This window comes from Chiloscyllium plagiosum, chromosome 7 (assembly GCF_004010195.1).
Source record: "Chiloscyllium plagiosum isolate BGI_BamShark_2017 chromosome 7, ASM401019v2, whole genome shotgun sequence".
Classification (NCBI taxonomy): domain Eukaryota; kingdom Metazoa; phylum Chordata; class Chondrichthyes; order Orectolobiformes; family Hemiscylliidae; genus Chiloscyllium; species Chiloscyllium plagiosum.
This window is the reverse complement of record NC_057716.1, coordinates 57,578,500-57,595,873: the sequence shown is the minus strand read 5'-3', so window position 1 is coordinate 57,595,873 and position 17,374 is coordinate 57,578,500. Positions and strand designations below refer to the sequence as shown.

Genomic DNA, 17,374 nt, shown 5'->3' with positions numbered 1-17,374 from the left:
CATTGAAAGACTGGAATCTCTTGCTGACATGTCAGCTTTAAAATTGTTCCTGTGTACCTGAATGATTACTAGCAATTTGAAGTTGCCCTGCTCGGATAAAGAGAGAGTCAGAACATGGTGAAAAAGGAAAGGCGGTACCATGATTCTCTGACAAGGACTGGAATATCCTGGTGAATGTGGTGATCCAGAAGTGAGGCATCCATTTTCCAGAGGACTGGCAGAGGAGGTCATGCCACTAGACCCTGCTAGTCTAATCCATGGGTGCTACCTCGGTCAGTGCCATTTTCAGTGTGTGGAGGAACGGCTAGCAGCGCTGCAAAAGGATTAATGACCTTTTCGGCTCTAGGTTTTGCACTCTTCTCACTGCTACCTCACCTCAGTCTCTCTTTCTCTGCTAATGCAGCCACCTCTCACCAATGTTCATGCTTTGCCACTCTCACAGTTGCATGCAAAAATCAAAACTTGATCTCACCTCCCCCAACTTCCGATATCACTATCCCTGCACACCCTTCATGCTGCTTCCTTATCCAATCAGAATACTACTTTTCCTCTACATGCATCAACATTAACAGCTGTGTCACCCACTGTTATCTCACTCATTCGCACCATTTCTGTCATTACAGGAGAAGATATTCCATAACAGGGCACAGCAAGACTGTACAAGTGCGGGATGCCTGACATTCGGAACATCACTTCGAGGACAGAATCCTTACCTTGCAGAAGATCGGGGCTATGCGTGCAGGGATGCAGAAGCATACATACGCCACCACTCTGTCAGTAACTGCATTGACAGTCTTATTCATTGCACACAACTTCGAATTACTCTACAGTATTAGTTCCGATAGTCTCCCTCTTGTGTCTTGCAGTAAAACCAGGCTTCCCGTGACCTCTGTGGAGAAACATGCAGAAGAGCCTGCCTGGATCTCTGAGGATGACAGTTCGAAGGTTTGAGAAGAAGTATCAGCAATGCTGCCTTCTGCACCCCGCAAGAAAATGACACTTTGGTTCGAAAGTTAGAGCGTGAGAGCACATGCTGTTGAGCACCTCACTCTGACAGCTCGGTAATTGGGTGAGGAAGAAACGCCCCTGGCCGCCAGTACTGAGGACTGCCTGATACCAGGCACCTGCTCAGCACTAAGTCGGAAATATCTTTATAATGTCAGCGATCAGGGACCTCTTCCAAATAAAGAGGGTGAAGCAGCAGCCAGACAGGCACCTGAAATGCAATCGCCCTCAATGCCCAGAGATTGCATTAGTGCAGCAAATCATGTAAATATGCCTGCCTCCATATTTAGATTGACAGCTACCACGAAGAACCAAACCTAGCACCCTCATACCATGCTGGAGATATGCACCATCCCAGCCATTCATCCTCAGGATCAAAGGCGTGGAGACAAGGTGACAGGGAATCTTGACTCCATTCTAGATGCTGTCTCCTCACAATGAAGCAGGGCAATGCCAGGTGGCATCCTGCCAAAGGAAGAACAACGAACAGTCCCCTCAAATGGTTTTCACTCAGGACACTGTTGGCCAGCCCTGCTTGCCCACATGCCCCTGACTCTTGAAAATTCAAGCCGAGGAGAGTCAACTTTCCTCTGGCAAAAAGACACTTGCTTTTTTTTATCATCAAGATACAAGGATCCCTTGGACTGCCCACCGAATCTGCAGGACCAAACAGCTGAACAGGTTTCCCAAACTGCAAAACAAGAGAGTACTGATGCACAATGTAGTGTGAGAGAGATAGAAGAATTATTGTGGGCGCTTCGGTGACATGAGTTACAATAGCTAGTACATTCCTCTCAGCTTATGCATTAATATTTGTCGTTTAACCTTATATGTTAGTCTTTCTGTGTAAGTGCTGAACTTACTGTTACAACATTAGGCATCACCTCATAGCCACCAGTCAAGGTTCAATGGCTGTTATTCTGCACTGAGTGCCTACTGTGCTATCTGAGAGCAGGAGGAACAATGTGCATACATCACATTAGGTGACAGTGAGTACTCTTTGCTGTGGCTTTCAGCTTCAGTCTGAATATGTAGTTAATTGTCAAACATCCACATTCCCCTCTTAGTATCACATCCTACAACTCAAACAAACTTCACACTTTCCCAAGTCCCTTCTCAACCTACCAACATGTGCCCACTCCTGCCTACCTTTCCTACCCAATCCCTAGCAGATGAAGTAACCATGTTCTTTGTAGTCATACCTTGTGCTCCCCCCAATCTCTCAACCCTCCAAGTAAGTCAGGATGCTCCATATAGAGTCACAGAGATGTACAGCATGGAAACAGACCCTTCAGTCCAACCCGTCCATGTCGACCAGATATCCCAACTCAATCTAGTCCCACCTTCCAGCAACCGGCCCATTTCCCTCAAAACCTTCCTATTCATGTACCCATCCAGATGCCTTTTAAATGTTGCAATTGTACCAGCCTCCACCACTTCCTCTAGCAGCTCATTCCATACATGTACCACCCTCTGCATGAAAAAGTTGCACTTAGGTCCCTTTTGTATCTTTCCCCTCTTACCCTAAACCTATGCCCTCTAGTTCTGGACTACCCCACCCAAGGAAAAGACTTTGTCTATTTATCCTATCCATGCTCCTCATAATTTTGTAAACCTTTATAAGGTCACCCCTCAGCCTCCGATGCTCCAGGTAAAACAGCCCCAGCCTGTTCAGCCTCTCCCTATAGCTCAAATCCCTATTCCCTGGATGCTGCCTGACCTGCTGCGCTTTTCCAGCAACACATTTTCAGCTCTGATCTCCAGAATCTGCAGACCTCACTTTCTCCTCCAGCTCATTCCATACACTCACCACCCTCTGTGTGAAAAAGTTGCCCCTTCGGTCCCTTTCATATCTTTTACCTCTCTCCCTAAACCTATCCCCTCTAGTTCTGGACTGCCCTACCCCAGGGAAAAGACTTTGTCTATTCATCCTATCCATATCCCTCAGGATTTTATAAACCTGTATGAGGTCACCCCGCCAGCCTTCGACGCTCCAGCCTATTCAGCCTCTCCCCATAGCTCAATTCCTCCAACCCTGGCAACATCCTTGCAAATCTTTTCTGAAACGTTTCAAGTTGCACGCAATATTCCAACAGTGGCCTAACCAATGTCCTGTATAGCCGCAACATGACCTCCCAACTCGTATACTCTGACTAATAAAGGAAAGCATACCAAACACCTTCTTCACTATCCTATCTACCTGTGACTCCACTTTCAAGGAGCTATGAAACTGCAATCCAAGGTCTCTTTGTTCAGCAACAATCCCCAGGACCTTACCATTAAGTGTATAAGTCCTGCTTTGATTTGATTTCCCAAATTGCAGCATCTCGCATTTATCTAAATTACACTCCATCTGACACTTCTCAGCCCATTAGCCCATTTGATCAAGATCCTGTTGTAATCTGAGGTAACCTTCTTTGCTGTCCACTACACCTCCAATTTTGGTGTCATCTGCAAACTTACTAACTGTACCTCTTATGCTCACATCCACATCATTTATGTAAATGACAAAAAGTAGTGGACCCAGCACCGATTCTTGTGGCACTCCACTGATCACAGGCCTACAGTCTGAAAAACAACCCTCTACCACCACCCTCTGTCTTCTACCTTTGAGCCAGTTCTGTATCCAAATGTCTAGTTCTCCCTGTATTCCGTGAGATCTAACCTTGCTAAACAGTCTCCATAGGGAACCTTGTCAAACGCCTTACTGAAGTCCATTTAGATCACATCTACCACTCTGCCTTCATCAATCCTCTTTTTACTTCTTCAAAAAACTCAATCAAGTTTGTGAGACATGATTTTTCATGCACAAAGCCATGTTGACTATTCCTAATCAGTCCTTGTCTTTCCAAATACATGCACATCCTGTCCCTCAGGATTCCCTCCAACAACTTCCCCACCACCGACGTCATATATTGGATGATTTCCTCCTCCCAAGCCATGCTTAATCATACCTCCCCCTTGACCATGTTTACAAGTGAATTGTGCCATCTTTCAGAGCCTGAAGTGCAGTAGACTAACCTTCCGCAGCAACATCCTCCCTTTTCTACCACTCACCACCCCTTCCTTTCTCCCCTTGTTTTCTGGGGATGGATCCGACAAACTGATTGTGATCATTTGACCAACATGACCAGTCAGTGCCCATCCCAATAACTTGTACCTATACACTCACCTGACCTGGTACTAAGGAGTCAAAGGACAGAACATGACTACTCTCTAGACTAAGGAGACATGGATCACTTGACTGACAAAAGCCCAACTGGAAGCCTATCTCTGGCCAATCTGCTGGCATGGTATGTCATGCTGCCTCTTGACTTACTGTGCTAGGAATCCTTGACTGATGGGTTTCTTCATGGACTTTAGTGAGAACTGTTCCCCTCAGACTTTGAGACATGGCTGCTTGCTTTCGACACATGCAGTATGTCTGCTGCATAAATTATCAGCAGACGAAGCAGGGTGAGGCATTGATCTTACATATTGTTGTATAGCAAGATGTAGGTCCCGATAATGCTTCTGAGCAGCAAGGCAAACTGCCTGGTTGTGAGACCATGCTAAGTGACAAAACAATGTAAGGCATGAAATCAGTGGGTAATTACGAAGTGAGTGAATGTTAAAAGAGCAAGCAAGCAAGCAGCCTTCAGATGCTGCCTAGTCCAGTCTGTGAACTCAGCGTCAATGTGCAAAGTCTCACTGCTACAGTCTTTCAATGATGAACTGCCTTGGAATGCTAATCTGTGTTTCCAGAGTGTACTGATAATGCATCGGAGAGGTGTCAAGATGGTCAAAAGTGGTAGCTGGAAGCCGCATGCCAATGTTTATGGAGGAAGGTGCATGTGGGTAGTGCTCTGGTCTGTGGTTTGTTTGTAGGCAATATGGAGGTTGATCGGAGCAAGTGGTGAACCGTATCCATTAGGTGCTGCATTAGTTGACTTTTCCTGACAGCTAGTTTGTTTGGCAAGTTTGTGAAGATTGCAGGATGAATATTAATGAGGCACAATGTGCGATCAACAAGGTGTTTAACAAGCAATAATCACTTCAATTGGCAATGCACTGCTCGGTGAAAGTGAGGACTACAGATGCTGGCGATTAGAGTCAAGATTAGAGTGGTACTGGAAAAGCACAGTAGGTCAGGCAGCAACCGAGGAGCAGAAAAATCGATGTTTCGGGCAGAAACCTTTCATCAGGAATGAACTGCTGCCTAGTGAGAGTCTTGCCAAACTGCTTGTTGAAACCATAAATGATGGCACACGTTTTGGACTTTTCGGACTTGTCATCTGATCATGTAATATATCCTCCACAGTCCGTATTGCTCAGACACCTCAAAGATTCCACCCTTTGTTACAGAGACTGAATGTAGGAAATTTACTACTGACCATTGCTGACAAGTAGATGTAATTTCAGAAGCCACGTTTATGCATTTATCCAGGGTCTCAGCCAATATTCTGTTGAAGTACATGTGGTCATTGGTAGTGTACCTGAAGAAATTCCCAATGGAATACTCTACCTTTAATTCTACTGATGTCAGACAACCAATATAAAGTAATGATTTGGAGATGCCAGTGTTAGACTGGGGTGTACAAAGTTAAAAAATCACACAACACCAGGTTATAATCCAACAGGCTTATTTGGAAGCACTAGCTTTCAGAGCGCTGCTCCTTCATCAGCTGGTTTTGAAGTATAAGATTGTAAGACACAGAATTTATAGCAAACGTTTACAGTGGGATGTAAGTGAAAGTAAAAGTATATATTGAAAAAGAAGTGGATTGTTTGTTAAATCTCTCATCTTTTAGAATGGCCATGTTGTTTTCAGTTCTTTCGTATGTAAATAGCAAAACATTTCTTAAAAGTTACATTCTCAAGTGAACTTTAACAATTGGTGTCATGTCGGCTCAAATAATGAATTGAAGGTGTGAGCTGCCCTGTGTGAGACTGTGCCACAATGGTCAGGCTGATTCTAATCTAAAAAACGGATTTACAGAATTTTTACACATTCATGCAGTTTTTGAGCATGTGTGTGTGTGTGTGTGTGGGGGGGGTTGGGTTATGAGTGCCTGTGAGAGAGTGTGTGTATGTGTGTAAAGGGGTATAAGTCTGTGAGACAGTGTGTGTGATTGTGGAGTGTATGTGTTAGCGTATGAGAGAAGGTCTGCATGAGTGTATGGGTCTGTAGGAGAGTGTGTGTGTCCGTAGGAGTGTGTGTGTGTCTGTGTGTGTGCATCTGTTTGTATGTGTGTATAGTGCAATGGGGTCACCTGTAATGTGACATGAACCCAAGGTTCTGGTTGAGGCCATCCTCATGGGTACCAAACTTGGCTATCAGCCCCTGCTCAGCCACTTTTTGTTGTTGAAAATGTGTTGCTGGAAAAGCGCAGCAGGTCAGGCAGCATCCAGGGAACAGGAAAATCGACGTTTCAGGCATAAGCCCTTCTTTTTGTTGTTGCCTATTCTGAAGTCTGCCTTGGAGGACGATCACGGAATGTCCGAGGTCAAATGTCCTGGACCGCTGAAGTGTTCTCTGACGAGGAGGGAACACTCCTGTCTGTTGTTGTGCGGTGTCCATTCATCCGTTACTGTAGCCTCTGCTAGGTTTTGCCAATGTGCCATGCCTCAGGACATCCTTGCCTGCAGCGTATGAGACAGATAATGTTGACTGAGTCACATGAGTACTTGCCACATACATGGTGGGAGATGTCCCCATGCATAATGGTGGTATCTGCGTCAACATTCTGACACATCTTACAGCATCTACTGTGACAAGGTTGAATGGTATTGTCTTGAAAGCCGGGCAGTTTGCTACGAAGAGTGATCTGTTTGAGGTTTGGTGGTTGTTTAAAGGCAAGAAGTGGAGGTGTGGGGAAGGTCTTGGTGAGGTGCTCATCCTCACTAATAATGTGTTGCAAGCTATGAAGAACATGGCGTAATTTTTCGGCTCCTGGGAAGTTCTGGACAATGAAGGGTACCCTGTTGGTTGCAGCTCGTGTCTGTCTCCTAAGGAGGTCATTATAGTTCCTCGCTGTGGCATGTCGGAATTGACGGTTGATGAGTTGAGCATCGTACCCCGTTCTTCTGAGGGCATCCTTGAGTACTTCCAGGTGCCTGTAACGTTCTTCCTCATCTGAACAGATCCTGTGTATACGTAGGAATTGTCGATAGGGCATTCCGGTTTAAAATGTTTCAGGTGGCAGCTGGAGAAGTGCAGCATCGTGAGGTTATCCATGGGTTTGCGGGAGAGTGAGGTGCTGAGTTGCCCATCCTTGATGGAGATGCATGTGTCCAAGAATGAGACAGATAGTAGAGAGCAGTCCATGGTGAGTTTGATGGTGGGATGAAACTTGTTGATATCACTGTGTAGTTGTTTCAGTGACTCCTTGCCATGGGTCCAAAGGAAGAAATTGTTGTCAATGTACCTGGTGTATAGTGTTGGTTGGAGGTCCTGCGTAGAGAAGAAGTCTTGTTCAAACCCGTGCATGAAAATGTTGGCATATTGGCGTGCAAATTTGGTCTCCATGGCTGTACCATGTGTCTGGATGAAGAACTCGTTGTCAAAAGTGAAGACATTGTGATCCAGGATAAAGCGGATGAGTTGTAGGATGGTGCTTGGAGATTGGCAGCTGTTGGTAGTGAGTACTGAGGCTGTTGCCGCAATGCCATAATTGTGGGGGATGCTGGTGTAGAGTGCTGAAACGTCCATTGTGACACACAATGACTGCTCCGTAGGTGCTGAGTTTCTGTAAGAAATTTGTAATGTTGCGATAGAGGCTCGGGATACACATATAAGTTTGTGGGGTGAATTTGTACTTGCTCAATTACTTTGCTCAAAAACTGTGATTCCATGTACTTGCACAATTACTTTGCTCAAAAATTGCGCGAATCCATGTAAGAGTCTGTAAATCCGTTTTTTAGATTAGAATCAGTCTGACCATTGTGACACAGACAGTCTCACACAGGGCAGCTCACACCTTCAATTCATTACCTGGGCCGACACGACACCAATTGTTAAAGTTCACTTGAGAATGTAACTTTTAAAAAATGTTTTGCTATTTACATATGAAAGAACTGAAACCAATATGGCCATTCTAAAAGATGAGAGACTTAATAAACAATCCAGGTCTTTTTCAATATATGCTTTCACTTACATCACACTGTAAGCGTTTGCTATAAATTCTGTATCTTACAATCTTATGCTCCACAACCAGCTGTTGAAGGAGCAGCACTCCGAAAGCTAGTGCTTCCAAATAAGCCTGTTGGATTATAACCTGGTGTTGTGTGATTTTTAACAATATAAAGTAACCATGCAACAATCCACATTTGTATCAAACAGAAATATATAACTGTACCTCATATCCTCATTATTAATGATTTCAATCGCAGGACAGGCTACTTTTGTTCGCTTTAAATAGACTCTTTCTAAAAGTGGCTCCAGCCAGCCAATATTGCATTCGACATGGGAGTCCAAAAATGTTAACACATCACCTAAAAGTGAAAAAGGAAGTGTGAGCTTTCGATGAAAACAATGCAACCTTCAAAATAATTACAAATACCTTTTATTTCCATTCATTTACAGAACATATGCATCATTAGTTAGGCCAGCATTTAGCACCAATCCCTCATTACCTTTGAGAAGTTGATGGTGAGCTGTCTTCCTGAACTGTTGCAGTGCATATGGTGTAGATAGGGAGAGAATTCTAGGATTTTGCAGAAAGAGAAGTGAAGAAATTGCAATATTGCAGATGACCCAAAATTGGGTGGAAGGGTCAACTGTGAAGAGATTTGGACAAGTTGAATGAGAAGGCAAATGCATGGTGGATGAAGCATAATGTGGATAAACATGAGGTTATCCACTTTGATAGCAAAAACAGGAAGGCAGATTATTATCTGACCAATGATATATTGGGAAAGGAGGAAGCTAACAAGATCTTGGTGTCTTTGTACACCAGTCACTAACGTAAGCATGCAGGGGCAGCAGGCAGTGAGGAAAGCAATTGCTATGTTAGTCTTCACAGCAAATGGTTTCCAGTACAGAAGCAGGGATATCTTGCTGCAATTGTACAGGATCTTGTTGAAACCACGTAAAAGTGCATTCAATTTTGGTCTTCTTATCCGATGAAGGATGTTCTGGCTGTGGAGGGAGTGCAAACATTTTACCACACTGATTCCTGGGGTGGCAGGATTGACATATGAAGAGACTGGATTGGTTAGAACTATATTCACTAGATCTCATAGAAACCTATACAATTCTAACAGGACTAGATAGGGTAAACACAGGAAAGATGTTCCCAAAAACAAGGGAGCCCATAACTAGGGGTCACAATCTAAGGATACATGGGACGCAATTTAAGATTGAGATGATTTATTCTCCCAGTGAGTGGCAAACCTATGGAATTCTAGAACATAGAACATGAAAGATAACAGCACAGTATAGGCCCTTCGGCTCCCGACTTGCGCCGACCTGTGGAACCAATATGAAGCCCATTGATCCTGTACTATTCCATTTTCATCCATATGTTTATCCAATGACAATTTAAATGCTCTTTAAGTTGGCGAGTCTATTGCTGTTGCAGGCAGTGCGTTCCATGCCCCTATTACTCTCTCAGTAAAGAAACTATCTCTGACATCTGTGCTGTATTTATCACCACTCAATTAAAGCTATGTCTCCTCGTGCTAGCCATCATCATCCGAGGAAAAAGGCTCTCACTGTCCACCCTTTCTAACCCTCTGATTATCTTTTATGTCTCAATTAAGTCACCCTCAACCTTCTTCTCTCTAAAACAAACAGCCTCAAGTCCCTCAGCCTTTCCTCATAAGACATTCCCTCCATATCAGGCAACATCCTAATAAATCTCCTCTGAACCCATTCCAAAGCTTCTACATTCTTTGTACAATGCGGTGACCAGAACTCCAAGTGTGGCTGCACCAGAGTTTTGTACAGGTGCAGCATGACCCTGTGGCTCTGAAACTCAATCCCTCTACCAGTAAAAGCTAACACGCCGTATACCTTCTTAAAAATCCACCAACCTGGGAGGCAACTTTCAGGGATCTATGTCATGGACACTGCTCATCTATATACCAAGAATCTTACCACTAGCCCAGTACCCTTCATTCCTGTTGCTCCATCCAAAGTGAAGTGAATCACCTCACACTTTTCCGCATTAAACTCCATTTGACACCTCTCAGCCCAGCTCTGAGCTTAACTATGTCCCTCTGTAACCTGCAACATCCTTCTACACTATCCACAACTCCACTAACTTTACTGTCATCCTCAAATTTACTAACCCATCCTTCTACACCCTCATCCAGGTCATTTATAAAAATGACAAACAGCAGTGGCCCCAAAACAGATCATTGCGTTACACCACTAGTAACTGAACTCCAGAATGAACATTTCCCATCAACCACCAGCCTCTGTCTTCTTTCAGCTAGCCAATTTCAGATCCAAACCACTAAATCGTCCTCAATCCCATGCTCTGTATTTTGCGCATTAGCCTACCGTGGGGATTCTTATCAAATGCCTTACTAAAATCCATGTATACCACATCAACCGCTTTACCCTTATTCACCTGTTTGGTCATCATCTTAAAGAACTCGATAAGGTTTATGGGGCATGACCTACCCTTCACAAACCGTGTTGACTATCCCTAATCAAACATCTCTAGATGTTTATAAATCCTATCTCTTATAACCTTTTCCAACACTACCCACAACCAAAATAAGGCTCACTGGTCTATAATTACCAGAGTTGTCTTTACTCTCCTTCTTGAACAAGGGACAACATTTACTATCCTCCAGTCTTCTGGCACTATTCCTGTAAAACAATGACGACATAAAGATCAAAGCTAAAGGCTCTGCAATCTCCTCCCTGGCTTCCCAGAAAATCCTAGGGAATCCATCCGACCCAGGCAACTTATCTATTTTCACACTTTCCAGACTTGCTAACATCTCCTCCTTGTGAACCTCAATCCCATCTAGTCTAGTAGCCTTTATCTCAGTATTCTTCTTGACAACATTGTCTTTTTACAGTGTGAATACTGATAGAAAATATTCATTTAGTGCTTCTCCTACCTCCGCGGTCTCCATGCGCAGCTTTCATTACTATCCTTGATTGGCCCTAATCTTTCTCTGATCATTCTTTTATTCCTGTAGAAAGCTTTAGGGTTTTCCTTGATCTTACCTGCCAACGACTTCTCATGTCCTCTCCTGGCTCTTCTTGTCTCTCTCTTTACGTCTTTCCTGGCTAACTTGTAACTCTCAAGAGGCCTAACTGAACCCTCACATCTCATCCTAACATAAGCCTTCCTCTTCCTCTTGACAAGAAGTTCAACTTCTTTCATAAACCATGGCTCTCTTGCTTGGCCACTTCCTCGCTACCTGACAAGTACATACTTATCAAGGACACGCAGTATTCTCTGCTATAGAAAGTGGTTAAGGTAAAAACATTGAATATTTTCAAGAAAGTGGTAGGTATAGTTTTTAGGGCTAAAAGAATCAAAGGATATGGGGAGAAGGAAGTCAAATACTACCTTGATATCAAGCGCAGACATCCTCACTTGCCCTTGAGTTCAGTCCTTTTGTACATGTTTTGACTAAGGATCTGAGTTGGATGATCAGCTATAATCATATTGAATGGTGGTGGAGGCTCAACTGGCTGAATGGCCTAAACCTGATCCTGTTTTCTGTATTTCTATATAGTTCTAAGTTAAGATTATACATAGTTTGGAGGGGAACCTGCAGGTGATCGTGTTCCAATGTATCTAATTATCTTGTCCATCAATCTGGTAGAGGTCATGGATTTGGAAGATGCTGTCTAAGAAACCTTGGTGCATTGCTACAGAGCATCTTGTAAATATTATGTACTGCTATCACTACACATCAGTGGTGGAGGCAGTGAATGACAGAGGTGTCAGATGCATTGTATTTGGTCAACAGGCTTTGAAGAGTCACGAAATAAGTTACTTGCCACAGAGTTGAACCTCTGAACTGCTGTTATGGCCACAGTATTTATTTGGCTGGTTCAGTTCAGTTTTTCATCAATGGTAAGTTCTTGGATGTTGATATTGGGAGATACAGCTTTGCTATCTCACCAGAACATTAAGAGGGAATATCTGGGTTCTCTCTTATTGCAGATTGTCATTGTCTGTCATTTTTATGACACAAATGTTATTAGCCACTCTACTCTGAGCTTGAATATTGTCCATGTCTTTCTACATCTGAACATGGACCGTTTAATATGCAAAGAGTCGCAAATTGTGCAAAATATTGTGATATCATCAGCCAATGTCTCACTTTGGGTCATATGGTGGAGGAAATGTCATTAATGAAGCAGCTGACAAGAATTGGGCTAGAATGCTATCCTGAGAACTTGCTGCAGCGAATACCTACACCTTAGTGGTATGCTTTCCAACAACCACAACCATCTTTGTACTTGTTATGATTACAACCAGTAGACAGATATCCTCCTGATTTCCATTCAAACTAGTTTTGATTGGGCTCCTTCGAGGTCAAATGTTACCTTGATGTCAAGGGTAGTCGCCCTCACTTCCCCTCGAATTCAGTCCTTTTGTAATGTTTTGACTAAGATTGAAATGAAATCAGGAGCTGAGTGGGCCTGGCAGAATCAAAGCTGAGAGTCGTTGAGCAGATTATTGTTTGCATTGTTGACAACTCCTCCCACTATTTTGCAGACTGAGGCGGTGATAATTGGCCAGGTTGGATGGGTCCTTTTTTTTTACGAACAGGAGATCCTTGAGCAATTTTCCACATTGCTGGGTAGATGCTAGCATTGTATATGTATTAGGTTGAGGGTGCAGTTGGTTTTGGAGCATTCAATTTTATAGACGGAGCATTGACATGTTTCATAGCCTTTGCAACATCATGTATCTTCAGCTATTTGTCCATATCACCTGGAGTGAACCAAACTGGCTGAAGACTTGCATCTGTGATGCTGGAGGTGGATCATCCATTTGAATTGAATTGAATTAGCTTTATTGTCACATGCACTCAAATGAGTACAGTGAAAAGTTTATAAGTCACCACATAGAGTGCTGTTTTAGTATAAAGGTACCTTGATACAATTCTTAGCTACAGAATAGAGAAATGAAGAAAAAAGTTATATTACAGCTAGACACAATATGGTCATAGGTCAGAAAAAAACAAGAAACAAATAAAAAACAATTATCACAGTCTCTCCCCAAAGGCTCTCCGCAGGAGAACATGGTGCTTCCTTATGGTCTGACTGCCGGCTGTCACCATGCTATTGCACCAGGCCACTACCCCTGCACTGCATGGGGCTGCTGGTCGCAGGCACCCTTGCTCCAGCTGCTAGCTGTTTGTGTCCTTGCTTTGGACTGCTGGCAACACTTCCCTGGCATCCCTGCTATAGGAGAAAGTGAGGACTGCAGATGCTGGAGATCAGAGCTGAAATATGTGTTGCTGGAAAAGCGCAGCAGGTCAGGCAGCATCCACGGAGCAGGAGAATCGACGTTTCGGGCATAAGCTCTAGGCCACCAGCATCCCTGCTCTGGCTGCTGGTCACTGCACCCCCACTTCGGACCGCTGCTGGTCAGTATCCCCGCTCCAGCCACTAACCCCTGGTGTCTCCCCCAACCTCTGACTCTGCTTTGGAGGTTGAAAGTCAGAGGCTGGGGTTGGATGTCAGAGGCCAAGAAAGGGGATGAGAGAGAAAGAAAAAGAAGCTGAAGAATTTATGTAAATTATTTGGATGAGAACATAGGAGGTATAAAGTTAAAAATCACACACCAGGTTATAGTCCAACAGGTTTATTTGGAAGAACTAGCTTTCACAGCACTGCTCCTTCATCAGGTAGCTTTGGAAGAGGATCGTAATACACAAAATTTATAGCAAAAGATTACTGTGTCATGCAACTAAAAAGATATATTGAACAAACCTAGATCTTAACAGAAAGACTTAACAGCAAACTAGGTATCTTCAATATATCATTTTAGTCGCAAGACACTGTAATCTTTTGCTCTAAACACCTCTACATTATAGGATGTACAGTTAAAGTTTGCAGATGACACCAAAATTGTAGTAGACAGTGAAGAAGGTTACCTCAGAATACAACGGGATCTTGATCAGATGGCTCAATGAGCCAAGGAGTGGCAGATGGAGTTTAATTTAGATAAATGTGAGGTGCTGCATGTTGGAAAGGCAAATCAGGGCAGGATTTAAATACTTAATGGTAAGGTCTTGGGGAGTGTTGCTGGCTAAAGAGACCTTGAAGTGCAGGTTCATAGTTCCTTGAAAGCGGAGTTGCAGGTAGATAGGATAGTGAAGGCGGCTTTTGGTCTGCTTTCCTCTATTGGTCAGATCATCGGGTATAGGAGTTGGGAGGTCATGTTGCTGTACAGGACATTGGTTAGGTCACTTTTGGAATATTGTGTGCAATTCTGGTCTCCCTCCTATCAGAAGGATATTGCGAAACTTGAAAGGGTTCAGAAAAGACCTACAAAGATGTTGCCAGCGTTGACCTTACAGAGGTTTATAAAATCAAGACAGGCATGAATAAGGTAAACAGACAAGGTCTTTTCTCTGGGGTGTGGGAGTCCAGTACTAGAACGCATAGGTTTAGGGTGAGAGGGGAAAAATTTAAAAGGGACCTAAGGGGTAAATTTTTCACGCAAAGGGGAGTGTGTATAGAATGTGGTTCCATAACACGATCAGTTGTTTTAGAGCTTTTGGTTTAAAGGACTTTCGTAATTTTGGACTGTAAACTTGGAATAAAATCAAAGGAGTCATGTAACCTATGCTGACAGTTCACCAGGGCACTGAGCAAAGGTTTACACTGTGGTACTGAAAAGGAGTTAAATGTTAACACCTGGAGACAATGATAAACATTTCCAAGTCTGCAATGAGAGGGCTAAGTTGAAAACTCAAAAATTGTTGTGAAAATCAAGGAATAAATAGTTATGTTGGAACTGTTCCTTTGACTCTAAGATGAAAAGCAGTGGTTATTAGATATAGTTGATCACTATTTCAGCATGCATACAGGGTTGAAGGAGTTTCATGGTGCCATGGAGTGGACGATAGAGAATGCTATTTTGAGATCAGAATACAGGATTATCTAAATTTCTGGAGATATCATTGACTGAAGGTTGTTGTAATTTTGATCTTGGTTGATCTGCAGATAATTGAGGGAAATGAACACGACAGATGTTGGCCTAACCTGCACTTTAAATAGAGAAACTGCTGTCTCTACTGTTCACTACATGGAACGTGGGTGGGCGTTCACACTCATTTTGTAAACCACATTCATGGTAAAGTGAAACAAAGCTGGAATGTTTACCGAGTTGGAGATAGAAAGAAAATCCTGAGGAAATCCTGAGGAAATCGCTCAATGTGTAAGATCGTATTCAAAAAGGAAAAGAACAGAAGCAAAATCCTCAGGGTGCTGAAAAAACATCGTAAATTGGTTCCAGGAGAAGTGATCATCTCCATAAGAGACTGAGTAACATAACAAAACTGAAAATTTTCATTTGTCGAAGAGCTGTAGAAAACTTCATTTGGTTGTTTAAAATGTTTAATGCCTACAAACTAAAAAAAAGCGATTAGTTTATGGTGTTTTGTCATTAGTAATTTTAACATTAGAAGTTAATTTTAAACACAAAATCTTGACATTTATCATTTCAGTGAATAGTAGTTCAATCGAATCTCTTTACCTCCTTGAAGCCTAAGACAAATGAAAGAAATAAAACAAATTTGAGAAAAATAATCATATCGTACCTGTAGCAACAGCTGCACCTGCAAGTCTGGCTCGTATTAAACCATGACGTTCGTGTAGGTGAATAACACGAACTTTTGGGAATTGCGACATGTATTTATCTAAATTTTCTTTCAGATATTCTATATAAGAGAAAAGCAAAATGTGTTGATTAGTTGATTCTCAATGAAATAATTAGATAATATTTTTGCATTTGGACATGAAAAACCATCCAATTTTATTTATAATCTTTCTTATTTCAGATGCAGAAAGAACTTGGGTAGAAGTACTCTCATGAAATAAATGAGGAAATTAAGAAAGAAAAGATGATAATTCAACTGCCACATTTGATTAGACAGTGTGGAAACAGGCCCTTCGGCCCAACCAGTCCACACTGACCCGCTGAAGAGTAACCCACCCAGACCCATTTCCCTCTGACTAATGCACCTAGCACTATGGGCAATTTAGCATGGTCAATTCTCCTGACCTGCACATCTTTGGACTGTGGGAGGAAACCGGAACACCCAGAGGAAACCCACATAGATATGGGGAGAATGTGCAAACTCCACACAGACATTCACCCAAGGCTGGAATTGAACCTGGGACCCTGGTACTGTGAGCCAGCAGTGCTACCACTGAGCCACTGTGCCACCCCATCAACTGACAATGTAAGTGATTTAGTTTCTCATTAAAAATATAATATTCTGAGTTATTATCCATTGCATCACCTGGAATTTTTAAAATAATTTCAGTATTATTTCTAATTAATTAAAAAATACTTGTTTATTTTTACACTTTAATTGCAAAACACCAATCAAAGGTGTGACTTCATTGGAATTGCTGGATGGGTAGTTCAAATTGGTTCCACTGTGATTCCACTGTATTATAGTGGAGCAGAAAAATGCCAATGAGAATCAGGATGACCCAATTCAAGGGAAGATATTGGAGGTAATTCCTGGGCAACCCATGTAATTTTGTGTCAGTGGAATCTTTACAAATAACTGGATTAGTGGTGCTGGAAGAGCACAGCAGATAAGGCAGCATCCGAGGAGCAGTAAAATTGACGTTTCGGGCATAAACCAGATCATCCGCCGACATTTCCGCCACCTCCAAAAAGACCCCACCACCAGGGATATATTTCCCTCCCCACCCCTTTCCGCCTTCCGCAAAGACCATTCCCTCCGTGACTACCTGGTCAGGTCCAAGCCCCCTCTACAACCTACCCTCTCATCCTGGCACCTTCCCCTGCCACTGCAGGAACTGTAAAACCTGCGCCCACACCTCCTCCCTCACCTCTATCCAAGGCCCCAAAGGAGCTTTCCACATCCATCAAAGTTTTACCTGCACATCCACTAATATCATCTATTGTATCCGTTGCTCCCGATGCGGTCTCCTCTACATTGGGGAGACTAGGCGCCTCCTAGCAGAGCGCTTTAGGGAACATCTCCGAGACACCCACACCAATCAACCAAACCGCCCCGTGGCCCAAAATTTCAACTCCCCCTCCCACTCTGCCGAGGATATGGAGGTGCTGGGCCTCCTCCACCACCGCTCCCTCACCACCAGACGCCTGGAGGAAGAACGCCTCATCTTCCGCCTCGGAACACTTCAACCCCAGGGCATCAATGTGGATTTCAACAGCTTTCTCATTTCCCC

At 43.2% G+C, this 17,374-nt stretch overlaps 1 protein-coding gene across 1 annotated transcript in view; it reads right to left on the bottom strand.

Moving 5' to 3' along the window:
• The window catches only part of LOC122551610 (polypeptide N-acetylgalactosaminyltransferase 5), a 74,387-nt gene that overhangs the window by 30,976 nt on the left and 26,037 nt on the right, over nt 1-17,374 (bottom strand). The window contains exons 3-4 of the mRNA XM_043693792.1: nt 15,742-15,861; nt 8,343-8,478 (exon numbers count right to left, since the gene is read on the bottom strand). Coding sequence (XP_043549727.1) covers nt 8,343-8,478; nt 15,742-15,861 — 256 coding nt within the window. The remainder of the gene's footprint in view (nt 1-8,342; nt 8,479-15,741; nt 15,862-17,374) is intronic.